This window comes from Aspergillus steynii, assembly GCF_002849105.1.
Source record: "Aspergillus steynii IBT 23096 chromosome Unknown P170scaffold_10, whole genome shotgun sequence".
Lineage (NCBI taxonomy): Eukaryota > Fungi > Ascomycota > Eurotiomycetes > Eurotiales > Aspergillaceae > Aspergillus > Aspergillus steynii.
The window spans coordinates 1,221,969-1,248,440 of NW_020194407.1; the positions used below are offsets into that span (position 1 = coordinate 1,221,969).

Consider the following 26,472-nt stretch of genomic DNA (forward strand, 5'->3'; position numbering starts at 1 on the left):
TAAGCCGTGGCGATTGACGTATGGGACCTCACGGAATGATTGACGGTGATCGAAGGGTTATCGGGGGGAAATCGTAGACCCAAGGGGATGGGAGACTGGAGATGTTCTGCTGTACACGCTAAAAGGCTAAAAGCAGGGTGTGCTCACGGGCAGCAATTAGGGGAGGATCCCCCAGTGTGCCAAGTCAACCTTATACCATCCGGGCAGGGATGTGATGCCATCATTGATCGCCCCAATGGCATAGCGTTTCAGGGGTTGGCGTTCATGCACCACGGCCAGAGCAACTAGTCCTTCTCAGCCAACAGACGGACCGACAGGCAGGCAGAACGACAGACAAGTCGCAACCATGTCGATGCGCCAGCATTCTCGGCGAATTTTGGCCCATAGGGTCTCATATTTGGGATCCCCCTCCGTCTATCACTGCACCGGGCAGCAACGGCTCGTAGGAGGTCGGTGCTAAGAGGAAGGACTAAGAGGTCTGCGAGGAAGATCAGTGCGGGTGGATCGTCACAGGGGAAAAAGAGGAAGGAGGAGAAGAAGTGGGAAGGTGATGACGATGGGTCAAGCTGATGGATCCATCCGGCCCCCCTTTTTTCTTTTCGTTTTTTCTTTCCATTTTTTTTCTTTTTCTTGCGTTCTTTTCTTCGATGGCGAGAGTTGTTGGAACTTGTGATGAATGCAGTCCACCGTGCTTGATCGTGGTGTAGATGGCAATGACCCGCCAATCATGACCCCGAGTAACGCGCCGGATGGTCGGCCAGCTTAAGCACCTCCCAAGCCTGCATACATCCATGGATACTCCGTAGTCGACACGTGAACCGTTCCATCCAACAAGTCAGTGAAGTTGAAGCTTGGGGCGACGCGACAACAGCGAGTGATGTTCATCCCCCCGAGTCCACCGCGTCGCACACGGTCTCGTTCATAAGGCCAACGCTGTGGGTGAAGTGAAAAGTGCTGGACCCCATGACTCCGAGGGCTTCTGATTGGCCTCATGCCGGCCTGAGGCCCCACCGCCGACCCCCTTCAGTTCGCACTTCTCGCCCATCCGGGGCTTCTTTTTCTGACTAACAAACCTCAGAGGCAGGCGGAAACTCCATCCGATGGGAACTTTTAGGGGATCGTTCCAAGATGCCGGAATCTGCTGTGTCGCTCCGGGATTTCCCCTCCCTCATGTGAACGTTGGACTATCAACCCGAGCTCCCCCCCTTTGAAGTTGGGACGTTGGTCCTCCGTACAGCGTGTCTAATGTATGTACTGGATTATACGTGCCGTAGCGCTGGCAAGAAGAACATAGACGTACATTAAACGGAGGCGATCAGAGGAAATGCATGCACACATCATTCGCGCGAAAGCGAGCATCATGGGGATCGGTCCATGTGAATGGAGTATGGAGTAGTAACGTACTACCAGGAGCAGCGCAAAAACGGAGCGGATGATGGCCCCTCCCCCTAACATGGGCTTTGCTCCCATCTGCATGAGAATGGATTGGGAACCGCTGTTGCGTAACCTCGTGACTTGGCGTGGGCGCTTCGGGCTGCATCATGATTCGCGCCGCGACGGGGCCAGAGGGCAAGAACTCGAGGTGACAGGAATCCTGGTGCGAGAAATGGACGAATGGCGGAAGACGCCGTCCAGGGCCCGAGAGTCGACGGTTCCTAAGGCCCTGCTCCGGAAGACGGCGTAAAGTCCCAAGTAACAGCCCAACCGCCTAGCAGGAAGATCAGGTAAAGGATGGAAAATGTTCGAACAATCGACAGATCCTGGTGGCTGATCGACGGGATCTGTCGACTATTGGTTTTAGCGGGGCTTGGCTGGCTGCTGCCACGCTTTTGCAGCTCTCCCCATAGATTTTAGTTAATTAAATTTAATCTATTTTTCGCCCTTCTTCTGGAGCTTCGAGATATAGTTCCTATTCGAATTCTCGACTTTCTTTCGTTTGCATAGGAAATCGTTAGTTTTGGGACGATTCGCCGGCCAAGCGGGTTAGGAGCTTTGCGGGCAAAACATGACAGATCGCGGGAGATCCGTGCTGTACGTATGTATTTGTTTGTACGAGTACTGTACAGTTACGTCCCAGGTACCCAGGTACCCAGGTACAGGTACAGGTACATCCGTAGTGTATAGAGTACAGGCATCCATGGATACAAACATCCCTCTCGGTAAGTCGGACTCAGTTCCCCGCCTGTCCTGCGCCGTCGATGATGCGGAATATGCGAGACTCCAAACTATAATAATAACTCTAACCCCTTCGCTCGGGTCATGTACGATGGGAGAAGAACCAAGTCGACCTGTCGCAGACGGAGGGACCCAAGGGACCTGTCGGCAGGTATTGCTTGTGTACCGACCCGCTCGGGTAAATCGCGAGGAGAGTCGTTGGGACCTTGGGAGTTGGAAGCGGACCGCCCAAAGTCAACCAGAAGCAGAGCAGGAGTGGACGGGCAGCTGTGAATGGAGGACCGGCTGTGATCCCCGTCCAAAACCCATGGAATGGATCCCGATCACCCACTGCCCCGTGATCGATTCTTGGCCGCGACTTGCCAGGCCATTGGCTCCTTTTCTCGCACTCGCTCTCTCGCCGCAGTGTGAGACATGAACAGCGATCTCGGGAGTCTCCAAGGCGCGTCTGACTTGACTGCTGACCCACTTCGGGTACGGCAGCAACAGCAGCCGTGCTTCTTACGGAGTCGCTACGACGCAGTACTCCCCTCTGACACGATCCTCCTGGACGCTGGATGATAATCGTCATGTCTGGTGGTAGTCAAGATGACCTCACCATCTCCCATCCCCTCCGTTCCTTTCGTCCTGGCCCCTCATCGCCTTCACCTAATACGAACGGTCGGTGTTGGCATCGTTTGGTGCTATTTTCGCCTTGGTTAGGTTCCTCCACTATGGAGCCCTCGCCCTCTTAGACTCTTCCACTTTTCTCCCCCCCCTGTTAGCAAAGCTAAATTTGTCCCTTTTTCCCACGCTAATGCAGGAACTGACGAAAAGCTCGTTTGCGATCTACTCAGCTCCATTGCAGTTTCACTCTGAATCATGAGGCTTGGGATTAGGGGAAGGATGGGATAGGGATCCATTGGGGGACACCTGACACTTAAGCTTTATTCTGCCTCAGGCGAGTCAGCATCATCGCAACCCCTTTTCGGGTTGAAAGGAGGTGGACAGCGGGAACCTCTTGGATTTTTTTATCTTTCCGCCAATGAGATCTTCTCCTCGCGTGGCACGGCTCCGCGGGAATGTCGGATACCATGGAGTACCCGTCTTCACGCCATTACGGAGTAGGTAGGTAGGTATGGGTAAGCTTGTACATACGGAGTAATCACCTCTCAGAGTACCTAGATACCTGGAACCAGGTAAATCCATAGTACGTGGGAGATACCGGATGGATTTGAAAGATATCATCACAACGAGGGGTACCAAAAAAGGAAAGATAATACTGCACACCCCCCTCTCTTAGAGAAAAGAAAAAGAAATAGTTAACTGAAAAAGCTTTGGTCATCACACATGCCTTGATGTTCCCAGTGATATCAAGGAAAAAGCAATTGACAACAATCCCCGAGGCACAGGATGCATTATGGACCCGTCGTACAGCACACCCTTACCCCTCCGAGTAGCACAGTCACCGCCACGCTTGCCACTGAGAGCTGCTCCATCATCATCTTGACTTGTCCGAGCTCTATCCTAGCGTCCCTCAGCAGAGTATCACCCTTAGCACCGAGGAGATGGGAGTGGGTTTCCTCATGCTATGACGCTTCCTGGTGACGGACTGATGCTAAACGATGACAAATATTACACCCGTACTCCGTACAGCCGGCAGTATTTAATTTAGTTAGTTATTTTAAGCCCTGACTGCGAGGTTAGTTTGTATGAGCCTGGGCTGGGCCGCCACCCCCTAGAACCGCGCGGGCGGAAGCACCGCAAACCCACTCTGTTCGGCCAATATTTTTGGTGGTCGGTGCCTTTGTCGGTACCGTACCTGATACGGTTCGTGACAGTCCCCGATAACCGGGCTTGAGGTACCGGTACCCAGGTACCTTTCTCTCTAGTATGGCTACTTAAGTCCCGCGTACAAAGTCAATCTTGAAGCATAGGGACTAGGGACAATGTCAACGGCATGAATAACCATGGGATTATGAGAGGATATCACGTAGGACGGTTGTAGATCCATATTTGAAAGAAAGGATCCTGCCTTCAGTGTAAGGTTCCTGCTGAGTGCTGGCAACAAAAAAAGATAAAGAGACAATACGAGTTTGAAGCCCGATTGTCCCGAACACCTCCAGCTCCATCCTGGGCTGACGGTAAATACGGGCTTGATACACCCACCCCAAGCCGCCGTGAATCCTCCCAGTTCCGGATGGCGATCTTCCAATCAGAGCGGTCCCCTCCACACCTTTTTTTTCCCAGGCAGCCGCCGCCAATCCCCATCCGCCCCCCCAAATCCAATTCCTCACCTCACACTCTTTGCTGTCAATCTTTTCCCTTTTCTTTTTTTTCTTTTCTTTTTTTCCCTTTTTCTTTTCTGATTTTTTGAATTTCCAACTTTTCTTTTCTTTTCTTTTTTTTTTCCCTGAAAATATTATTTTTCTTTTTCCTTTTCGTCCTTTTCACTCTTTCTTGCTTCGACTCTCTTTTTCTCCTCTCCCCTTTTCCTCTTTCGTCCCCTCTTTTTTTATTTCATTTTCATTTTTCTGTGATTTTATTACCTACGTTCCTTTTCTCAGTCAGCTTAGTCGTTCCTTATTTTATTTTATTCTATTTTATTTATTTGGTTTTCGCATATCCTGTGATCTGCCTATTAGTACCTGTCTTTGGAACTTATACCCTCATTGATCCTCTCCTCTGTTTTCTTAAATCCAGAACTGCTGTGGTTGTATACCCACCTCCGACCTCAGCAAACCAGTCATTCTCTCATCACTCAATCCTTCAGTTTTTTACTCTTTAAAGTGTCAATCTACCCTCCACTGTCGAATTCTCCAGCTGCTATTTATCTTCTATTTTCTTTCGGTGGTCCAATCTGTTCAATGATCTAGATTCGTCCCCTCGTCCCAGTTGCCGCCCGCCGAGCAACCCATCGAACCTCTCAACCTCACCGACCTTCTCCCTTCTCTCTCCTCCCTGACCTCCTATCGCAATCATGAATTACATTCATCATCCGTATCCATATGCCAGCCATGTCCCAATCGATCAGCCGATCGCCTTTGATCCGGCAATGGCACACCCGTCCATGATGCACCCGATGGACGGGTACATCTACCCACACCCGCCATTCGACATGGTTGACTTCTACCATCAACCGATCATGGATTATGAAGAATACGCAGAGAACCTTTCGCGACCGCGGTTAACAAAGGAGCAAGTCGAGACCCTGGAAGCTCAATTCCAAGCCCACCCCAAACCGAGCAGCAACGTCAAGCGCCAATTGGCTGCTCAAACCAATCTGAGTCTTCCTCGTGTTGCGGTTAGTGGTTCCTCCAAAGTATCTTTGAGTGTGATTGGTGACTGACGATCTGGCTATCTATAGAACTGGTTCCAGAACCGACGAGCGAAGGCTAAGCAGCAGAAGAGACAGGAGGAATTCGAAAGGATGCAGAAGGCTAAAGCGGAAGCCGAGGAGGCTGCCCGGGGGAAGTCAGAGAACGCGGATGATTCTGAGTCGAACCAAGATGCCAAGGCTTCTCAGGAAGGCACCCAGAAAGATACCCCTAAACCCGCGGATGGAACAACGTCCCACACTCGCACAAAGACGTCGGGTTCTTCACGGTCGAAGCACCAGAAAACCAAGAGCGAGGCGGCTCGCGAGGCTACTTTTGCTTCCTTGCAGAGGGCCCTGAATGCCGCTGTCGCGGCTCGTGAGCGATATGGCTCGGAAGAGGAAGAGGGTCAGCCCGGCGCTACAAGTGCCGAAGGATCCGTATCTCCGACCGCGGCATTTTCGGTAAACAGCAACCAGGACGCCAGTCATGGCGACCACCACCAGAGCGGACTCAACTCGGCTTTGTCCGAATGGGACCATACCAAAGATGCCTCCATGTCGTGGACCTCGTCTCACAGTTCGCAGGGAACTCTTGGGTATGGCAGCTTGAACGCCACGCCGTTGACTTCCGCCGCCGAGTCGTTGGCTGTCCCGAGCTTGGACGGTTCGCAACATCAGGATGCTTCTCATGACGACGTCATGCAGAACATTCAATTCCATCCTTCGGAGGGCGAAGAGTGGGCTGGCCAGATGTCGACAAAATCGCTTTCGGGCTACCACTCCACGAGTGACGCCGAGGCTCCTTACCATACCGCTCAATACCATATGCAACCAGAGCTGTCCTTGTCAAGGCGAGAGTCGTCCGATGAGCTTGCCGACACGCTGGAGGGTATCGGAATCCACGCAAACCGTGCAGACTCGTCGTGGAAGGACGCAGGCAAGGAACTCGACCTCGCTGCTCGGAGAAAGCGACCGAGGCCTGCTGCCATTGGCACATCGAGGTCTTCGTCAATGCTGGCTGGGTCAGCTTCCATGTCTCCAACCACGTCAAGGCTTCCGAACTACGGCTCTGGCCACGGCGTGAGACAGTCCAAGTCCGCCCAATGCCTGAACTCCCGGTACGCCGGAGTCCGAAAGGCTTCTGCCGCTCAGCGTTCGCCCCTCAATCTCTCCACGTTCGCCGAAGCCGGAGCTCTGGCTTCCTCCAAGGCCGAGATGTCGTCCATGCTGCAACCCACCGTGACGACGGGCGCGTTGGCACCTCCGACCCCCCTTACACCGGAAGACTTCCACCACTTGCTTCCGACCACACCCAGCGATGGCGGATATTGCCTGTCAGCCCAACCCACCAGCCAGCTGTTCCCCACCACGCAGCCGATGCAGGCTAACATCGCGTCACCCCCGGCCACGCCACTGGCGGTGGACATCATGGGCTCCTACCCTTATCAAGGCGTGGCACCGCCCATGTCTGCTCCTGCCCACTATACGTCGTTTCCTGACTACGCTGCTGCCTGTGACGGGACTGTCTTGACGGGGCGAAGCTGGACCGACGCCACCTCAATGCCTTCGCCGGAAGCTGCTTTCCAGAGCCGCTGTGCAATTCCACAGGGGGACATCCCGTCCATGTCATATGAGCACTCTGTCGACAGCGTGTCGGGCTCTCCTACTTTGGTGTATCCGACAAGCGATGTCGACATGCCGACGTTGACTGCGTCGCTGGCCGGTGATGCGAAGCCCACGGAATTCTACATCCATGAGTTCCCGGAACAGCAGGAGGCTCATCGATTTGTTGCTCAGCAGCTTCCTCAGAAACCCAAGGCGTACACGTTCACGAACCAAACGCCGAATGATTTCCCGAATTAAAAAGAAACCAGAAAAAGGACCCAAAAAATACTGGACAATTTAATTAGGTCGACGAGTAAAAGTCCGACCAATACATACGCTACTATCCTTTACATTCTACTGTGATACTATTCTTTGATATGCTCAAGCCGTGCTGGCATTATTTGTTGATATCCACGGGACTTCGTTTACTATCCCGTGTTCTTTTGGCTGCATGATTCCCAGAGCACGCGTGTTGGTGTCGTTCTTTGGCGTCTGCCATGGTCTTCAATTCGTTTTTCTTTCTGGTTGGTTTTGGGATTCGACTCCGTGTTTTGATTCTGCATGTGAATTTGGAAGCGGCTGGACTTTTCTTTTCTTTGACATACATATGGAGGCTCTTGTTTATTGGCACGTATCTACTACTACTACTTACTGTAATACATATAATATGGCAACAGGGCGATGCGTTGGAAGCATCGTCAGTCACTCTCTTCATACTCATACTCTTCATACTTTTCATACTCTCTTCGTGACTATCTTTCATCGTACATTTGTTCGACTCTGGCGAAGCGGGCACCGATCTTTCAATGCCCTGAAGTTCCTCAGGACAGGCTCCTTTCAAATCCAACTCGACAAACATTGGGTCTTATGTTCTCGGCTCCGACAGCACGATAATCCCGCGGAAAGACGCCAAACATCTGGCGTTCCTCACACCCCGCATTCTTAGAAGCGGCATTATAATAGACGCGATATGACAATCTTCCCTGGATTTCTGACGAGCTCTGTCTACCGACTTCACCATGAAACCTTCGACTCGTGTCTCCGTTACTAAGTCTTGCTGCCACCGCGAAACCTTCCCATTTTGATTATACCACGGTGACCGGGTACCTTGTACAAGACGACGATGATACAGATGATTGTGAACAGTGGGGGAAGTCATAGGTTCCGAGGACACGTATCGACGCGAGGATTCTGTGGGCAAGGAAATATATCAAGAGTGGAGGTCTGGAGATTCAAAGGTTCTAGAGCAATGCGTGAGGATCGCTACGCAACAGATTGGTAGGAATCACTGAAATTGCTAAAGCTAAGGAAAGAAGGAAAGGAGAGCAATCCCATAGGGATAGGAATTGCTCGTGATATAACGATTTTTGTTGACTGTAACCAAAAAAAAAAAAAAAAAAAAAAAAAAAAAAGGAAAAAGAAAAACGGAAAAGATTGAATGATGCAGTCCAGAAATGTACCTCCTTATATCGGGAATCAAGGGGTGATCCATGAAGGAAAGACAGGAGATCCAAAGGAAATAACATCAATCAACAGATAAACTAACGAAATCGACACAAAAAGCGAGGTACTGTCTGGTCAACTACTGGACCCCCCTGCAATACGCTTATATTGCGCTCCTTTCCTCTTTCACCAGCATACTAACATCTCGGGTCTGTCGAACGCGTGTGTTGTGGCCGTACCAATATCGATCAGTCCGAAAGCTGTCATGGCTAGTAAGCGTTGCGAGGAAAAAGTGATTGGGAGCCAGAAGACGTACCTCCAATTCAAGTTTGCCGCGGCCACATTCCGGATCCCTGAAATGTACTGCTGCACTTGGCTGTCAATCTGCTCGTTCCAGAATGGAACCTGTGCTAAAACTGAATACCACTCCCGATACCGAGAATGAAGTAAACTGGCACATTCGTCGAATGCAGTTGTGATATCCCCCACCTTGAGGAGGTAGACCATCACGAGATTGTGGTTCTCTCCGAGATCCTTTGGCAATAACAGGGTTAGCCATGGCTCGGCTGGAAGATAGAGGCATTGGAAAGATTGAAAATACCTGCTCTTTGAAGTAGGATACGATGTCATTTTGTCTGCCTAGGTCAGTTCATGTTTGAATGGGAGAAAAGCTCAAGGATGCCTACATGAGAACAATGTCCGTGATGATCTCGCCGAGCTTCTCGATGATTGGGTGTTGCATCACCGAGTCTGGGAGTTCTAGATCGTATGCGTATCTGGCATATAATTCAGCTGTTGCTCGCTTCATCGGCTATGTATGACATGTTTCGATGCACTCACTCCACCAAGGCAAATATAGGCGTCGCCCCAATTGAACCACGTCGTAGCTCGATGAGCCTGTCGATGGTGGGGATTTTGCTGGCCGAGTGGAGAGTAACCTGGTCGATATTGGACTCGCAGAACGTGGTCATGTATTTGACGAATCGTTTCTGAGTACCTTGGGGTTTTGTCAGTGGAAGACTGGAAGCAGATTTCGGGTAGTATAGATTGACACAAGCGAATGAAGAGAATAGATTGAGTACGAACCGTGAGGAGCCTGCTGCGATAGGCGGTCCCATATGGACTTGAAGGCATGGAGAATCGGCTGCTCAGGCGCCGCGTTTCGACCGTCAATGATTGAAAGACAAGCATCCACCATTTCCTGTGCTCCGGCAGGGTCACGTTGCAGTGGCCCATTGTCAAAAGCTGGAGAAACAATGGCTAGTATCACATGAGAGTCCGATGGATGAGATGAAGGATCATACCATCGTCAAAGGGGAATACCTGTACAACGTCAGTACTTCACGGATCATGGAGGTTATTGAAGAGGGAAACATACCCAATTCCCCCAGTCACAGAGCGGTCGCAGTTTCGTAAAGCTAGCCAAGGGGATCACCACCGAGCAGAAATACGAAAAGTCAAGTTGGTGAAGAGTGTGCTGGAACTTAGGGCTAAAGCTGCACTCTCTGTGTCTGGTGAGTAGGGATTTCCATCAAGAATTCCGTGGCATACCTTGATAGCCATGTCTCGGACTGTGTTCGTATTGTGTCGTAGTGAGGGTTGATCTCAGGAGGGGACGCAAGAAACGAGACAAACATGTCCGGTAGAATCACTGGCATCTTGTCTTTTGCAGGCTCGAAGAACTCAACAAAGTCTTGGGCTATGTGAGTGAACTGAGGCAGTCGGAGAATATCTGTACGTCTCTGATGAAATTCACGTATATTTATACCTATATGGTGATTCCACACCACCCACTGGGAATTGGTTTCATCGCAAGGAGTATATCGCCATCTGTCGGACTTAGGAATCATAAGACCCAGGACAGATATTGAGAATGTGTAACATCCCAATGTGGGTGTCTGCATTTGAAGACGCTACGCCTCATAGGCTGGACGAGGTTGTGCTTTCATGCCTATCACCGCATATAGAAGTATATATCGTTATCGCCAAATACTGGTTCCTTGTTGAGCATGGTGCATATGGGGCATTCCTCGCACCTTGATAAGCGGATGGTGAAGTGGAAAACCCACGTCATGTTACTGAAGAAAAAAGGGTAGATGTAAGGGAAGTCCCATCGTTGCATAGACCGATACACCCACAATCTTTTATCTCTCCGTCAATAACCTGTTTAGCCATACGAGCCGTAGATTGACACCCCCCCTGTTCCTCCAAAACACTGTACCCTCCCACAAACATCGTCGAACAAACTGTCTGACACGACGAGGCTACAAAATATGAGCTCTCACATAATTCATCATCTAGGGCTACTCTTAGGGATATATGAATTCTATATCCTTCTCAGAACTTTCTACAGAATCTATCTGGACCCACTGAGACAGTTCCCTGGGCCCACTCACCTTTATGAGCTGTACTGTGGTATCATTCTTGGTGGTATGTGCATGAAAGAGGTTGAGCGAATGCACAAGAGTTATGGTACATTACTTCGCCACCTTCCAGTTTTAAGTGCCTACTTGCAGCGGAAAATTATAGGACCCATCGTACGCATCGGAAAGTGATTCACCGTTTCCACTGAGTCGTATAGGGGCCGGTATATTTGGAGACCAGCGCCAGGGCAGAGCCGATGCCTCCATCGTTGCGGCCGGTGATGAGAACATGACGTCTGTCGGACATGTGCGAGGAGGTGCGGTGGACTTGGAATGGGTGTACGCAGGATTAGAGACATTGGAACCGGAACAATGAATTCTTTCCAAAGGAAAAAGACATCAGAACTAGACCATGACAACCACAGCACAAGCCACTTGATTAAATCATACGCAAGACCGAGCCCAGTTAATTCTATTCATGTATAAATAATCTCACATAGTGATAAAAGGACCAACAGCTCCAAAAGTAGACTTGAAACCGAACGAATATACCTACAGGGCATGTTCGTATGAAGGTATAGCTGAATAGGAAGGCTTATAGTCTATACCATTAATATTTAGAACAGAGTCATAAACCAAAAAGCAACAGAACCTAATACCCTTTCTACCTAAAGAGAAAGCCGAAGGTCAAGACGGAGAACGCTAAGACGAAGACCAAAAGTGAAGAAAGTATGTAGGCAATAGATACCACAGAACACAGAGCGAAAAAAGCAGAACGCAAAGAGAAAGAGGCAGCCATAGTAAATACCACGATACCCATAGATCATAGAACCGAGCAGCCAGCAGTGCTCATCTCTATAACCATACAGCATAAGAATCCACCGTGCAACGACGGTACCTGAGCGGCTAGCAGAGCGAACGAGAAGATCCAATAGATAATCCTCACTTCTCACGTAGTATAGGTAGCATAGATATACCTCGCTCCGGCGCGTAGTTTGCTAGGTAAGTGGAGGCGAGAAGTCGTCCGACTCAGCCGCATTGTATATAGTTAGTATAGGTTACATTGCATTGCATCGCGCTGCATAGATACCAAGGACGATCATAAACCCCCCGGCCCCTCAATCAACCGTCAATCAGCATGTCCTATTCCCCACAGATTCGTGCTGATGGTAGCAGTGGAGCGGCCGGGGATTCAGCCTTGTGAGAGAATATCAGCCGCGCGCTTGGATGTGCATGGCACCTAAATTGGTTGGTTTCTGGTCGGTACCGAGGGACTGGTAAGCTAGACATGCATGAACTGCTAGGATTCGTTGGGTTCTTGGGATTGACTAGGGGAGTGCTGTGATGATGGCGATGGCCTGTCGTTTAGCGTTGGAGTTGAATAACCCGATTTGTAGACGCAGCTGCGGCAGTGTATAGATAGATATATGAATTTTCGGACGAAAATAAGAAATGGGAGAGTCTAGAACACAGCCCTACTGGATTCGAAACAGAAAGACGAGAAAATGGCTCGTACGTGTCCGGCTCGTGCGTGGCCGGCGTGAAGGGGTACTCTTTCAGCTTGTCCTGGACTTCTTTGGAGGCGAGAAGTTCGGGCGTGAATTTGCTGGGGTGGGATCGTTAGCGACGGATCCTATCCTTGAATAGATAGAGGTGTATATGCCTATAGCCAAGAGCATAAACAGCACAAGAGAACGTACAAATCTTCTCCCGTCCACTCATAACACAGGATCGGGACCTCGTCATCGTTTTCTGTGGTGCCGTGGTCGACCAGAAAGAAGCAGAGCCGGTGACTGTACCCGAACTCGTCGCCGTACGAGTAGAACCGATTGTCGAACGGCCAGTACGGGACCCGCCAGTGATATCGGGAGATGCGGTGCAGCATGGACGTCACCTTGTCGCCCCAGATGTTGTTGTCCATGCCCTGGTCCCTGGGGACGAGGTGCGTCATGGTCTGGACCAGGATGCGGACCGGGGAATCTTTGGGGAGGGGGAGGTCTGGGGGAGTTTGCTCTAGCATGATTTGGAAAGGGGGTATCAAATGGGGTTAGAGATGAATGGAGGGGTTTTATGGCCCGAGGAAGTAGCGATTATTGAATCAAGAATAGAGAAAGATGTGGAAGATGGGAAGTACTGAGTAGATGGAAAGGTAGGAAGTACTTATTGATAGCCCAGACGGATGGATGTCCATCGATGCTTGTCATCCAATCAACTCCCGCCCTTTTAGCGCCGGGGAAACGCCTTCACTCTGGAGCCTCTACTTTTGCTGTTAAAAATAAATTGTAAAAAGGCAAAGGATTTGAAAAGGCAGGATTCTATCTTTTATAATTGCTTTCTATATATAGCGACAGAAGAGTAGTGGCAAATGTGTAGAACGTCGTCTCTCGTGTTCACTGCGTCCCTATACTCCGCGAAAAGTAGGAATTAACATGACTATACAAGGGCTGAGGGGCAAGCTGCCAAGCATTTCGCCCCTCTAGCCATTTGAAATTGTTCATGAGTATCTTGCATCGTAGATTCCCATATACATTCAAAGTTTCTTATAATTATCATAAGTCAAACACGAGGCCATACCTGGATCATCACAAAGGGTCTTAGGATTATAATCATACTGGAATTCTAAATTTGATTCAGTTACGAGAACATATACAGACAAAGCACCATAAGGTGACGATCCCAATGTCCAGAATCAATGCGATAGACAGAGCAGAGTAGTGCAGTTTGGAAAACCTAATGCTAAGACAGACACGGCAGAAGAGAAGAAAACAAGCACGAACAAATTGAATTGCGGTCGACAACGCTGGCCCAGAAAGTCGAGAGGAAAAATCAAGTCATCATCACACTCTGGAACCCGGCCTTTCTATCATAGAACAGATGAAACATGCACAGCTTTCATACTCATTACGTGGAATCCATCGCCGGCCTCCTCGACGAACAGCTCCCAGACAATCAACAGCCCCGGGACACTTGCATAAACATCGAACACATAACGTCGAAATCAGAAGAATAAACAAACACAGCAGCTTCGGGTATAGCAGAGGGTATAGAAACGAAATGCGCAAATTATCATTAGCTCTCATCCTTGAGCTCCCAAGGATCATCTGAAGCAGGAATGAAAAAACGGCACGATGAGAAGGAGTCGGAATGCAATAAGATCAAAGGGGGAACCCGCAGACACAAGACGAAGAGATCAGGGGATGAAGGAAGGGGTGACCGAATTCCCAGTAACTACTAACAACAAAGTTTCACACCAATTTGCAGTCCCGACGCCTCATGTACCCATGAACGCCAAGTTCTGGACAACGCCGGCCCATGAAATTGCACGAAGAAAACAAAACAAAAGAAGAATGGAGGGGATGAAGGTTTTTTTTTTCTTTTCTTTTCAATTTTCTTCTACCTTCAGTAGCCCGACCATCCGAGAGGAGCTCCAGACTGACCAGGCTGGGGATGACCGGGTTGCATCGGTGCCCCTGGTTGCTGAGGCCAGCCGGAGATGGCTCCGCCCGCGCTCATTCCCATCGCCATTCCAGGTTGCTGGGGAGCCCCGGCCATGAAGGGTTGCCCCCCGGGACCTTGAGTCGACGGATACATGCCTCGCGCCGCCGTCATGGAGGAGTAAGGGGCTGCCGTGTTACCCGGGAACCCCATCGAAGCCATGGGCTGCTGCTGAGGCGTCTGTGGGTGATGCAACGGGAAAGACTGCGGCATCTGGGCCACGGACGGACGAGGTTGATTACGAGGGGACTGAGAGGGATGTGGCTGTTGCGGCAGGGAGTGGGCGAGAGGCGAAGGCGAATGCTGCTGCTGCGCATGCAACTGCGAAGCATACTGCGGCATCGCCACGCCTTGGGGCCCACTGGCCGGCATGGGGGAGGGCTGCGGCTGCGGTGGTGGTTGTCCCCACATCTGCTGCGGCTGAGATGGGAAGCCGTAAGGCCCTTGAGGCTGCGGCGTGCCCCCACCCGACATGGCCGGGTTGGACCGCTGATGCATGAGGTCGGGACGAACGGGCGGCATGGCGCGAACGGGCGACTGGCCAACGGGGGGTGGTGGTTGGTGATGATGACCCGCCGGTGGTTGGAAGCCCGGCTGGCCGGGCATCATCGGAGGGGCCTGATGAGCAAGCATGGGCTGCTGCGGCTGGGTCGAGTTCATCACCCCGGCCGACGGCATCTGAGGCGACTGCAGGGGCTGCGAGACCGCCGCCGCGGTGTCCAGCTGTCCCGGCTGGGACTGGGCCGCAGACTGCGGGATCTCGCGCTGTTTGGCGTAGAAATCTTCCAGACCCTTCTGACGATAGCTGCGCTGCGAGCTCAAGATCTTGTTGAAATCGGCCGTATGCGACGCTTGGTTCAAGATATCAGCGGCCGAGCTGGGCTGGGACCGGTCCTGATACGGTTGGCCGGTCAACTCCTGGCGGGCTCGGGGCATGCTGTTATACTCCCTCAGCCGTGGGTCATCCGTTGTGGTGGCCATGTGGATCATCGGGAGTGGTGCATGGGACACCGAGGACGGTGGACCCAAAGGCAGGCTGTTTGGCATCGCCTCGAGCGCGTTGCTATAGATGACATCGCCGTGGGCGAGGGCCGGCAGCAGGTTAGCCGCGCTGGCCGCCTCGGCGGCAGCCGCATCGCGGGCCTTGGAACCACCGGGTCGCTTCTCGCCCGCCAGGTCGTCCTCGGTAAAGCCTTGCTTGCGCGCCTTGCTTTCCCAATAATCATCACGCACCCGCCGCCCGTTCACGATGACCCTGCTGCCGAACTGTCGGAACATGGATTTCGCCGTCACGATGGCAATCTGACGGGATCGGTAGGAGTACGGCAGGATGTCTTGCGAGATCAAATCGTCTTTCTCGATTTGGGTGGCAATGATTTTGTGCAGGGAGCGGTTCTTGTTGAACAGGAGATAAGAGTCGCGATACCCCAGAACGCGGGCGCATTCGGTCGCCAGCATGAAGAGTTTTGCGCCGCGAAGAGGGACCCGGAACGTGCGGCACTTGTATTCCCGATTACCCTGGGGATAGCCCATGGCATCCACCTTCTTCTCACCAGCCTCGTCAAATTCCTTGGGGATGTACTCATCTCCCTCGTCGTTGAGTTGGTCCGTGGTGTGGTCTCGCACGGTCGGAAGCGCTTTGACGAGAGTGGTCTTGGTCGGCGTCGTCTTCTCTGGAGGCGATGCCTGCGGCGGCGAAACATTCACGCTGGCATGAGGCGGGGGGAGCGGCTGGGTTTGCATCCGAGGAGTCTGTACATGAAGGCCGGCCGACTGATCATGCGTGTTCGCGGTGGAAGGTCGCGGCGTCTTTGGGGGGCGCCCCCGTTTGCGACGACCATGGTCATCTGCTGGAGCCATCAAGGTCGAGCCGACCGCACGTTAGCCTATTCTAGGTCTCTCGAGGAAGAGCTGAGTGTGTGTACGCGTCGAAAGCAATGAAAAACAACAAAGAGACAAATCAAGTTAAATGAGACGAAGCGGCTCTTTCGAGTATCTCACGGCCATAGGAAGGAGCGGACCGCAAGATTACCCGCGACGCGCACATACCGTCATCGTGATCCCCGTCAGCGCGTGCATTCCCGCGCGAGTCCGGAGTTCGACTCCGTTTCACGCCACGAGGTAGGGGAGTAAGGGTTGTTGCTGCAGCAGCAGCAGCATAAGTCGGTGCAGGGAGAACAACAGCGACTAGCAGAAGGCTGTCAGTTTGGAGGTTGTCGCGATGGACAAACAGATAGAAAGATTAAGAACCGTAAGAACCTCCATAAATGACGACGACGTGATCACCGTCGCAGTGGAAATATCAAAATATGGCAAATACGTTTAAAGCATGGCAGACGATGGGATGGAATGTAAATTTTCACCCGGGGGAAATACTTAAAAAAAAAAAAAAAAAGATCGCACACCAAAACAGAAAAAAAAAAGCATGGGTGGGTGAAGAATGGGGAAGGAAGGGGGGGAGGAGAATCGAGGAGAGCTACATACCACTGTTGTTCAAGGCGGCCGGATTGATAGTGCCCGAGCCATCAACAAGATCTCCCCCGATCCCATTCATCGGGGCGGAAACGGAGGAGTGGGAAGTGCCGTACATGGCGGGCCAAGGCAGGACGGAAGGAGGTTAAAGAAGCCGTCGCAAAAGGGCCGCGGGCGCGTCAAGGAAAAACGCGAGAGGTGTCCAGACGCCAAAACGGGAAGGGATGACAAGCTGGGTCGGGTGCTGCAGCGAAACAAAAGCGAGAGACAGGCACGGGCGACGATGCAAGCGATCCTCGGAACAAGTCGACGGCGACCACGACACGCATGCAGTCAGAAGTCAGAAAGGGCAGCGACGGCGAAGGGTTCGTGGTTTCGACTGGTAGGTGGCAGGAAGCGGATCAGCGGGAAGTTCGAGCAATCGGGAGTTTCGACACGGCGCCAACGGGAAGGCGGTGACCAGGCAGAACGACCAAAGAAAAACAATCGACGGGGTGTGGCTGCGCACCGCCACAAGGGGAGGCGGTACCTGGTGGGCAGTTCACCTCCGGGGGGGCGCCGATTCCCAAGGTTCTTCCCTGGGCTGCAGAACGCAGCGGCGGGAGGGTCGAGGCGAGCAGAGCGATGGAGAAGGAAGGAAAAAAGAGGGGGGGTTGCAAGAGACCGCTGAAGATGATTCACGGCGTGCCGCTGATGGAACCGATCAGTGGGGACGCTGGACTGGGGTTGTGTGACCGTCGGTGTCTGTGTGTACAAGACGGCGATGTATGTGAGTGTGTGTGCAAGGTGGGATCGAGGGATTATTGGGTCAGACCGAAGGAGGGGGGGGGACAAGGTGTGGAAGTGGGGACGAAAGTTAGGTTGGAGTTAGGACTGGGAAAGGAAGGGGAAGGGAAGGGGAGGGGAGGGGAGGTGAGAGAGGGAAAAGGTCAGGACGGGCAGGACGAGGGGGGGCGAGGGAATCAATGAAAGAATGGAAAAGGAGGGGGGCAGCAGCAGCGATGGGATAGGACGGATCACTTTCGCCGGGCGGGAGGCGGCGCCACGGAAGGGGCTGATTGGCTGCCGGTCACGATACTCCCGCATGGGGGGATCTTCCCAGTCCAAGTCCAGTCTGGAGGGTGCGATAAGACACCCTCCACCGTGAATCCTTCGGGGTTTTGAAGGGTAAAAACAACAGCCAAAGACCAAGAATAAACATTAACAAAACAAAAACATAAACACAAAAAGAAACCGAACGCGTAGACGCGCTCCGGGCCGAACGCACCTGGGCCTGAATTACCTAATCCAGGACTACATGCATCGAATCGAATGGGGATCGCGTCGGGTAGCGCGGGCGCATGTAGCAGACTACTACTGACCTAGTAGTAGTAGTAGGTCAGTATCTACTGCGTCGGATGCTGCATGTACGGAGGACTAACCTCGTCGGAGATTGGCCCAACTTCCTGGTGCAAGACCGACTCTGGCTGGGGGTCAACCTTCAATCGTCCTCCTTGCCTGTTTCTCCGATGTCGCCCTCGTCACGTTCCCGGGGAAGAAAACAAATCGGAGCGCTCGACGGGATCGATCGACGGCCGCAGAGAGGAGAGAATCACCCTCAAGTCATGGGGAAAGTGGGAGGATTGCGTGGATCAGCCTTAGGGTAGCAATGGCCAGAGGATGAACCCGATTGACTATTCACGGAGAAATTATTAGAAGACCAACCAGGAAAAAAAAAAGGCCAGGCAGAGAGACCAGGCAACTGCAGGATGCAGGAATAGATTAAAAAAAAAAGAAAAAGAAAACACCGGTGGAATCTCAATGGGAAAAAAAGCAACGATCAAATAGCCTGAGATCCGAACCGCCGCGGGGCAATCCTTGGATAAGGAAAAAAGAACAGAACGGACAGAGCCGCTGCGTGCGACTTGCTCCCGGGAATCCGATCGGGATGGAGGGCAATCCAGACAGATCGTGGGGGCGGTACCTTTCGTTTCTTTTTCCGTTGTTCGACGGCCACTCTATCGACCCTCTTCTTTCTGCCCTTTGTGCTCTCGTCGCCGTCCTGCGCGAGTGGAGAGGCCGACTGCTGGGGAAGCGGATGTGGCTTGTACGCGGTGATAGTACATGAATAGCGCCGTAGCCAAACAAGGCAGATTGCACTGACGAATCCCCGGCGAGCCAATGATCGCGCCGTCGGCTGCTTCTGCTGACGATGACGAGATACGCTAACGATCCAGTAAGCCGCGAGCAGTACGCAGTCGTCCCTGGAGAGGGGCTGGCGGCATGCGTTCCCGAGGTTGGACGGGATTTGCCAAGGGTTGATGCTCGTTTCAGTCGGATGAAGGCTACTCGATGATTAGTGACATGGTTCGATTTATTGGTCTGGTAGGAGTGGCTCTGACGAAGCTGGAGGTTGGGAGGGGAAAGGGCCGTACTATAGGGAAGGCAGTCGATTCAGTGCTCCAAGAAGTAGGATTGACGGGGTCGGGAGATCCTCAAACGCCCCGAGTCCAGGACCCTCGAGTGGAGAGAGGAAGAGAGGGGGAGAGTGAGCCGATGAAATAAATGAGTCGATGATTGGATCCGGCCAGGCGGCGAGGAGAAACAGGGAAAGAAACGAAACAAAAGCAAAGAAAAGCAAAGAAAAAGCAACGAGCGAAGGGGCAGTCACAATCATTCATATTATAATTACGAGATTAGAAGAGGCTATGTCTATGAGTTCATCGCCATGAACGAGTTCTCATGCTACTCCTAGCAGTGGTATAGAGAGCATCTCCCGTCCAATGACACTCGCTCCCAGCGATCCCCATCGATGTTCGCATTTTCTGGTTTTCGGGGGATTCTCCTGGGGATTTTCTTTTTTCTTCTTCCCTTCCATTCCATCACCATCGCACCTTTCCCCTTCAGGTCCAATCACAAGACCGGCGCTTCTCCTCGCTTCTGATTGACGGACGACCTCTCGTATCGTATTGTCAGGCCCTGCGAGATTTGCCATTGGAGGAGCATTCATGGCATCGACAGCCTATGGATGCTGCCTGGGAAGATTCATCCGGTGCCTTTGGATGGTGCCGCCTGAGCCCGGAGACTAGTCCGTATTGCTTGACCACTGACAAGCAAGTCCGGTAGATGCTAGGAAGTACCGGTCTCCTTGAGAGAGGCCTCGCAAGGGACGAGGATGCCGATCTCGCATGAAAGGATGGCATCAAACCGCGAGCGGGAGGGATAAAGGCGGTTACCCCAGTTTAAGAAGGATAAGTTTATTTAGACTTGTGCAACAAAGGACAAAGCTTCGTGATGTCCGCAAGGCGGGCTTCCTTGTTTCCTAGAATCTGCCATCCGTCGATCCATCCACCATCCATCCACCCTTTCGGCGGGATCTCTGAACCGAACAGGCACCCCGATGATGGAGGGGGGAAGGGTTTCGAACGAGTTTGACGTGCAGAACCAGGAGAGACAATCGGAATCCTGCCGAAAGCTATCAAGAATTCCCCATCGCGACAGTTACATCTGGGGTCGTCGCGAGGCCATTCTTTTCAGGATCGGAATCCTTTCATCTGGAGACGTCAGCGTCTGTATCGGATGGGAGAAATCGCCAGAATGACCACGATGTATCCAGCAGAATGAATACCCGAGAAGCAGCCAATCAGAGGCAGAGGAAAACCGAATTCGACCCAATAAAGTGACCATCAAATCATGGAGAATCATGCATTCGTGGCGCGAGGGCAGATGACCGGCCATTGACTTTGGCGAAAAGGTCACTTGAGCGGGAACTAGCGGCGATCTTCCAAGGACCGTGCGTGGCTTCCGCGTCGGATCCAAGGATGTACCGTCGCCAGTACTTGGCTCGTAGCTCCAGCTTCTATGCCAGACCAGGTAGAGCAGGTGTACTCTCTGTACATCCGTGCTCGAGAGGATACTTCCCCGTGTCCCCGTTGGTTTCTGGTTCTCTTTGTATGTACGTCTGCTTTCTCCTCGACCGTCGCACAACGCCGTCATTGACACACGCCTCCTGCACATCAACGCCCTGTTCGTCTGCCCTCAAGGCCGTTCAGTCCGTGGCAGGACAACTGCGGTGACACCTCAAACGTTCCAGACACTCCATTCGGATTCAGTTTCTGGACTGTGTCTTTGTGATACTTTCTTGGTGTCTCTCCCCCCCTCCACCATCATGACCACCTAAGCCGGTGGTTCAAGCTTTTCTGCCTTCCCAATGCAGCGTAACAGGTATCCTATGCCGGTCGGGAGATAATGGGATGGACAGCAGCCAGGGAGGCTTGACGGGGTTGGGCCATTGGCAGGCAGACAGGATGCCAAGCGACTAAAGGTCAAAAGAGCATGCAAGTCATCAGCAGAACAGGGAGGTGCAGCAGTTGAGACACAGACATGGAGAAACAGTCCTAGTCTAGCCCCGACGGGTCTGGTCCGCCGTGACTCATGGGCTGATACCGGTCATTGGCTGATCCAGGTCTTCAAGGGCCATCATTTGTCCAACCTAAGAATACCACATCTCCCTTTGGCCCTTGATATGGCCTGATAGGGGATATGCCTGACTTGGATAGGCGGCTTTCGGGCGCGATCTAAGAATAGACGAATCTCCATTCCGGGCAGATTTTCTTCCCAGCGACGTTAGAAGCGGCCACCGGCCCCTCCCCTGTTATCGTCGCTCAGGTAGATATCGCATCATCGGTTTTAACCAAGAGAGTTCTCTGTATTGCGTACGGCCCGGAATCAAGCAGCTAACTCGATACGGATGGGCTGTGTTTAGTCTTTTACCTTCATCCGGTGACTCTTCTCTGGCGCTGGCTGTGCATCCGGTTGGACACTGGCTCCGTCAGTGTTTCCAGTGACTCGACATATCTCCTTCCCGCGCCATGCAATTACCCGAGACAACCGCAACACCTCTCCGGCTGGATTGTTCAACTCGTGTACGACCCTGATGTGTGGAGAAAGCGAAGTTTGGAGGGTCGAGACCAGTCCAGAAGAAACGTTCTTTGCCCCGCCATGACACCTAAGGTTCATCCGCGTCCTCATCGGCATGGTTATCTTCTAATTCCGCTGGCAGAGGGACAAAATTGGGCGAAGTCGGATCTCCGCGCCACGGCGTATCGGTTTGCACCGTTGACAAACGGGGACAAGGGATCCTGCACAGATCCAAGAGAGGCCGTGTGCTCGGTTCGCCGCCTCGTCGACTTCGACCCGGGGTAGGTATGAGTCCAGACCATCTTCTGTTCCCGTACCCCTCCATGTGCATGCCTCATACCCGGGCGTTGGGTATCAAATGAATGCGAGGCCGCGTCTCAAGAGCCCCGCCAAGAGGAAGGTGGCTTGAGAGCCCGAGGCAGTCTGGTTAGTGCTCGAGCACGGTGCCTGAGGCAGCGCAGACCAGCGCGACCTGCGATAAGCACATGTTTGCAGATTTATAGAATCTGACCAACGGTTCGGCACGTTGGCGAATTGCAGACATGGTAGGGCATTAACCTAAACCCATAAAAGCCGAGGACAGGTTCGTCTAGCTGTGAGCTGTGTCCGAAGGAGAGGAGCTAACGAGAGAGTTAGTATCTACCGTGGTTATCTACCCCATAACAACCACGCAATCTGCCGATACGGGGGTTGGAGATGAAGACGACGATGACGATGACATTTCGAGATGACGACCGCAAGGGTCATCGTTCCAATGCGATCGACTTAAGGGGTTATATCATCGCTCGAGGCTCCGAGCGATGGCGAAAATTGCCAATCTTCAGCCTTATGTTTCATGACGTTATCGCCATACCTTCCCTGGAAAGGTTGGCAGAGACTAACGCAGGTCTCATCTCTCAATTGAACGATTCAGTATTCAGTATTCAGTCTGACTGACCCGTTGAGCGAGTGGGGAAGAATGTGAATTGAGCAATTAGGTTAGCAATAAGGTATGCGACACCCCATTGTTCGACAATTGCAACCGTGGGATCATCGCCACGGGTACTCGGAGCTGCCAATGAAGCCGTGGTGGTTGAGGCGAAGGCGGCGGGTGGAACGAGCGATGAGATCATGAACTTAGAGGCCTCGCCTCCGCCATGGCTGATATGCAATCCTTACATCACCATTGTGAAGGACGATCTGATATGATATCAGATGATATCAGGATTGGCACAGAATGCTCGTGGTATCGTCAGGATTCCGCAATCCTCACCTAGGCGGCGAGAATCGGGAGCGAAACGTCGCCAACGCATCTTCTCTGGTCAGTCTCATCCATCGCGTGTGCTCGACCGGTTTTTCCTGGCAACGGGCAACTGGCGCCATTGCGTTGGTCACGGGGCCGGAATTATTAAGCGTCTTAGTCAGGGCGGCTTCAGGGCTGCACTATGCCAGAAGGGGCTAGCGTTGTTGTCCGGGGCGCAGTCTAGGCCGGAAGCGTCCAACCCCGCAAAAAGCAGCCAATCAGGGCGGTCGATCATATTGGGCGGACTCCCCGTCCCTTACCTCAGGCGAGTCTAGGGTTCAGTTCTATTTTCACCCAGACTCCTGTCTATCAATAATGGATTCCACCGGGGCTATTTTGGTTTGTTCCCCGAGGTCAAAGTTCACCGGATGGATTGGTACAATAATTTAAAATTAAATAATATTTTTTTTTTCGGAAAAAAAAAAAAAAAAAAAAAAAAAAAACAGCACCATATTCTACCTGTAGACGTACAACACATCAGGAGAGAATCACCTTGAATGACCCGTCACTTGAACACCTGCTCCAAGCGATCAGACAACCGCCAGACAACTGGAGCGAGACAACGCGACGACTAACGAGGCGGCATGGAACATTCCATGGACTGCCGACCCAGCCGGACCCACCACGACGAGGTCAGCTGCTCGATTCTGCTTTTAAAGTGGACCCGCCGCGTTGCGTTTTGTTCGGTGACTCAGCTTGCCACCGGTTGGATTCCACCAGTGGGATTGAGGTAAAGGATATGAAAGATACGAAGTGAGAGTACGGAGTATAGAGTGACAAAATCATTGTAGATATAGCTGTACTTATATACACATAATAAAATTGATAAAAATTCCTGGCACCCGTATACTCTGTCCAGTGCTGAGACGGTCTAGACTGCCAAGGATCATCCGCTTGCAGACTCTGCCAGATCAGATGGTCCAGCCGGATTGCTGTTTTGGGGGTCCCGCCAGGAGGACAGGGACTACTGGCAGTACTGCGACTACTCGCCTGGGTCTGGACTCGGCATCGTGACTCTGCCTTTTTTTTCACCCGCTCCGCTCGCTCCCCTTCCCTCCCTCCTCTTCTCTTCTCTCTCTTAAGAATTTCCCTCCCGCCAGTCAACCCCGGATTCCTTTTTCCTTTTGCTTTGACTATACTTTTTCTCCTCCCGGGAATCAGACACCTCTCCTAATTGCTCCTCCTATCATCTCTGACTATATAATTCCTCTGCCCCTCGACTGGAGCGCTAAGGACGCCACAATCTCCTACCCCCCCTATACAATCACCACTGCCAACCTCGTATTCCATCGACCCCTCCTGTTTCTGGAATATTTAAACCATTTATCAATCCATCAACCTGTCTTCGATCATATTCAAGACAGTTAATTCTATCCCGCCTGCCACATAGAATGGCCGTTCAGTCCCTCCCTCCCACCAACACGACAACCAAACCATCCACCATGAACCCCCGTCTCCCTCCTCTCGCCAACAAGTCCTCCCTCACCTACAAGCTCACCTCGCTGTCGAAACAAAAACTCGCCCGCGAAGCCACCGCCCCGGACCCCGACATCCGGCGCTGTCTGGGCCACTTCCGTCTGCACGTGATGTCCATGGAGTGGGCGCAGAAGGAGATGACGACGCGCATCAACTCGTTCGAGCTGGAGGACGAGAGCGACGAGGAAGAGGACGCCGTCGTTGACGACGTCAAGGAGATGGCGGATAACGAGGTCGTGGCCGACCAGCCGCTGCCGGTCTCGAAGAAGACGGAGACGGACGACGACGACAGTGTCGCTGTTACCGACGAGGAAGACAAGGAGGCCCAGGCCCGCTTCCACGTCTCGTTCGAGCAGGCCTCCACGCAGCCCTCGTCCACCGCCGGGTCCGCCGATCTGCTGGACGAGGTGACCACCACGATCCCGCCCTCGGGCCTGCCGGTCCACGAGTCGGAGATGCCGGCGTCGACGAACCCGCTGCCCACGACGCACATGCAGACGCAAACGAATGCGTCGGCCAACACGACCCCCGTGAACTCGGACGGGGAGTCTGACGGCGAGAAGGAAGATAATGACACCGCCACCGAGACGGACTACGAGACGGAAACGCAGACCGATACAGAGACCGAGACGGCGGCCACGGACACCGACCCGGAGACGGAGTATGAGCCGGATTCCGACCAAAAAAAAAGTCCAGAAGGCACATTGCTCGAAAAGGGCCGAAATTGCATTGAGAAGACCGTTCAGAACTCTCACTTCTGGCCGTCGAATCACGGGCAATGCATGCCCGTCCGGATCTCGGGGTGACTCCAGTTAGTCCCGACGGAAGAAAAAAGTTCTCAAAATATATTGTGAAGAACCCTTTGGGAAAAAAAGAAAAAAAAACAAAACAACTTATAATATTCACGACGTCTACGCAGTTACGAATCTTTTTGTGTTGGTGAAGCAACAGATAGCAGGTTGGATGTTGGATTTCTTTTCCTCTCTGGATGGCCAGGTGTTCAATAATAGGATCGGTGTTTTCAAAATTCATGTACAGGTAGTTTTTATTTAGCTATACATATTATCTTTCAAACCAATCATTAATACAACCATCAACAGAATCCAATTCCAAGTAAGGAGACCATGACCCGAGTAATCAACCAACTGAGCATCCACAACACACTATACACGCTGATGCCAATAACATCGTAAAACAACCATAACGCCGATCCTCTACTCCCACACGCAGTCCGCAGTCCGCAGACGCAGGAGGTCTTCCATGTGACCAACCCAACACTGGCCATACATACAGCATGCAGTCCAGCGGAGTATAAACATGAGATTGGACTCCGTCTTTCCCAAGCAAGGATGCCTGCAGACAACCAACCCTACCCACCGTACATCCTTCATAAGCGCCGTTGCAGTAGTTTACCACCCTGCAGCTGCACCCTGTCTGTCCCTTGTCCCTCTCCCTTGTACGGAGTATATGTATGTGGCAAGGACAAGGATCAGGGTTGGGTCGGGATAGGGGGTGGATTGGAGTGTTAGGGTCAGGGGTAGGGTAGGGTAGGGGATAGGGCTTTCGTAGTCGGCTTAGTTACTGCTACTATTGCTACTTACCGACTCCTAGGCTTATTTTTACTCCGTACGGAGAGTAGTGCAAGAACTCCACAGGGCGAAAGGATCGTGGTCGTGATTATGATACTTACTACGGAGTCGAATTCGGTACGATTGCAATGCAATGCCTAAGGCTACCCCGTCCGCTCCGTAAACGGGGAAACAGAGAGGGAGGTGGATATCCGGAAAAACTAACACCAGCGAGGCTATGTTGGTATGATACCCATACATATGAGACTGAGGATGAGTAACCAGACCACGTACTCCGAGGGCTGTGGGCTGTGGACCGGAAGACATCGACGATCACCGCTTATAGAGCCGACACACTCCGTAAGCCCTCCGGAGTACGGATACAGACTACAGAGT

The 26,472-nt window shown here is 52.3% G+C and overlaps 8 protein-coding genes across 8 annotated transcripts; 4 read left to right on the forward strand and 4 right to left on the reverse strand.

Annotated features, from left to right (window-relative positions):
- Positions 1-1,961: 1,961 nt before the first annotated feature.
- P170DRAFT_64821 (uncharacterized protein) lies at positions 1,962-2,860 on the forward strand. Its single transcript, XM_024855315.1, has one exon. The coding sequence runs from the start codon at positions 2,006-2,008 to the stop codon at positions 2,591-2,593; it is 588 nt and encodes a 195-aa protein (XP_024699213.1). The 5' UTR covers positions 1,962-2,005; the 3' UTR covers positions 2,594-2,860.
- Positions 2,861-5,515: 2,655 nt separating this feature from the next.
- Positions 5,516-7,755, forward strand: P170DRAFT_441357 (uncharacterized protein). Its single transcript, XM_024850290.1, has one exon. It carries the CDS (start codon positions 5,585-5,587, stop codon positions 7,334-7,336), a length of 1,752 nt encoding a protein of 583 aa, XP_024699214.1. The 5' UTR covers positions 5,516-5,584; the 3' UTR covers positions 7,337-7,755.
- On the forward strand, positions 7,393-8,113 carry P170DRAFT_64857 (uncharacterized protein). The gene has a single exon (XM_024855316.1). It carries the CDS (start codon positions 7,530-7,532, stop codon positions 8,022-8,024), a length of 495 nt encoding a protein of 164 aa, XP_024699215.1. The 5' UTR covers positions 7,393-7,529; the 3' UTR covers positions 8,025-8,113.
- A 571-nt stretch (positions 8,114-8,684) lies between these two features.
- On the reverse strand, positions 8,685-10,179 carry P170DRAFT_480861 (terpene synthase family protein; the record flags this gene model as incomplete). Its single annotated transcript, XM_024853818.1, has 9 exons — positions 8,685-8,781; positions 8,838-9,055; positions 9,123-9,156; positions 9,208-9,297; positions 9,362-9,518; positions 9,608-9,766; positions 9,826-9,844; positions 9,900-10,026; positions 10,073-10,179. 9 exons carry the CDS (start codon positions 10,177-10,179, stop codon positions 8,685-8,687), a joined length of 1,008 nt encoding a protein of 335 aa, XP_024699216.1.
- A 1,823-nt stretch (positions 10,180-12,002) lies between these two features.
- P170DRAFT_64866 (uncharacterized protein) lies at positions 12,003-13,161 on the reverse strand. Its single transcript, XM_024855317.1, has 2 exons — positions 12,585-13,161; positions 12,003-12,490 (listed from the first exon to the last, which is right to left on the reverse strand). Exons 1-2 carry the CDS (start codon positions 12,902-12,904, stop codon positions 12,250-12,252), a joined length of 561 nt encoding a protein of 186 aa, XP_024699217.1. The 5' UTR covers positions 12,905-13,161; the 3' UTR covers positions 12,003-12,249.
- A 973-nt stretch (positions 13,162-14,134) lies between these two features.
- On the reverse strand, positions 14,135-17,350 carry P170DRAFT_64970 (putative nuclear localization protein). Its single transcript, XM_024855318.1, has 3 exons — positions 16,864-17,350; positions 16,429-16,566; positions 14,135-16,226 (listed from the first exon to the last, which is right to left on the reverse strand). Exons 1-3 carry the CDS (start codon positions 16,967-16,969, stop codon positions 14,284-14,286), a joined length of 2,187 nt encoding a protein of 728 aa, XP_024699218.1. The 5' UTR covers positions 16,970-17,350; the 3' UTR covers positions 14,135-14,283.
- A 1,037-nt stretch (positions 17,351-18,387) lies between these two features.
- P170DRAFT_64982 (uncharacterized protein) lies at positions 18,388-19,654 on the reverse strand. Its single transcript, XM_024855319.1, has 2 exons — positions 19,266-19,654; positions 18,388-19,175 (listed from the first exon to the last, which is right to left on the reverse strand). Exons 1-2 carry the CDS (start codon positions 19,505-19,507, stop codon positions 18,671-18,673), a joined length of 747 nt encoding a protein of 248 aa, XP_024699219.1. The 5' UTR covers positions 19,508-19,654; the 3' UTR covers positions 18,388-18,670.
- Positions 19,655-24,474: 4,820 nt separating this feature from the next.
- Positions 24,475-25,314, forward strand: P170DRAFT_480864 (uncharacterized protein; the record flags this gene model as incomplete). Its single annotated transcript, XM_024853819.1, has 1 exon — positions 24,475-25,314. The coding sequence occupies one exon, from the start codon at positions 24,475-24,477 to the stop codon at positions 25,312-25,314; it is 840 nt and encodes a 279-aa protein (XP_024699220.1).
- Positions 25,315-26,472: the final 1,158 nt, after the last annotated feature.

Coding starts and splice junctions, on each gene's coding strand:
- P170DRAFT_64821 (XM_024855315.1), top strand. CDS start 2,006: ATGACAGATCGCGGGAGATCCGTGCTGTACGTATGTATTTGTTTGTAC.
- P170DRAFT_441357 (XM_024850290.1), top strand. CDS start 5,585: ATGCAGAAGGCTAAAGCGGAAGCCGAGGAGGCTGCCCGGGGGAAGTCA.
- P170DRAFT_64857 (XM_024855316.1), top strand. CDS start 7,530: ATGATTCCCAGAGCACGCGTGTTGGTGTCGTTCTTTGGCGTCTGCCAT.
- P170DRAFT_64866 (XM_024855317.1), bottom strand. CDS start 12,904: ATGCTAGAGCAAACTCCCCCAGACCTCCCCCTCCCCAAAGATTCCCCG. Junction 12,491..12,584: donor GAGTGGACGGGAGAAGATTT/GTACGTTCTCTT, acceptor ATCCCACCCCAG/CAAATTCACGCCCGAACTTC.
- P170DRAFT_64970 (XM_024855318.1), bottom strand. CDS start 16,969: ATGTACGGCACTTCCCACTCCTCCGTTTCCGCCCCGATGAATGGGATC. Junction 16,567..16,863: donor GGCCGCCTTGAACAACAGTG/GTATGTAGCTCT, acceptor GCCTTCTGCTAG/TCGCTGTTGTTCTCCCTGCA. Junction 16,227..16,428: donor TGACGGGGATCACGATGACG/GTATGTGCGCGT, acceptor TGGCTCCAGCAG/ATGACCATGGTCGTCGCAAA.
- P170DRAFT_64982 (XM_024855319.1), bottom strand. CDS start 19,507: ATGATTGTGACTGCCCCTTCGCTCGTTGCTTTTTCTTTGCTTTTCTTT. Junction 19,176..19,265: donor AATCGACTGCCTTCCCTATA/GTACGGCCCTTT, acceptor ATCATCGAGTAG/CCTTCATCCGACTGAAACGA.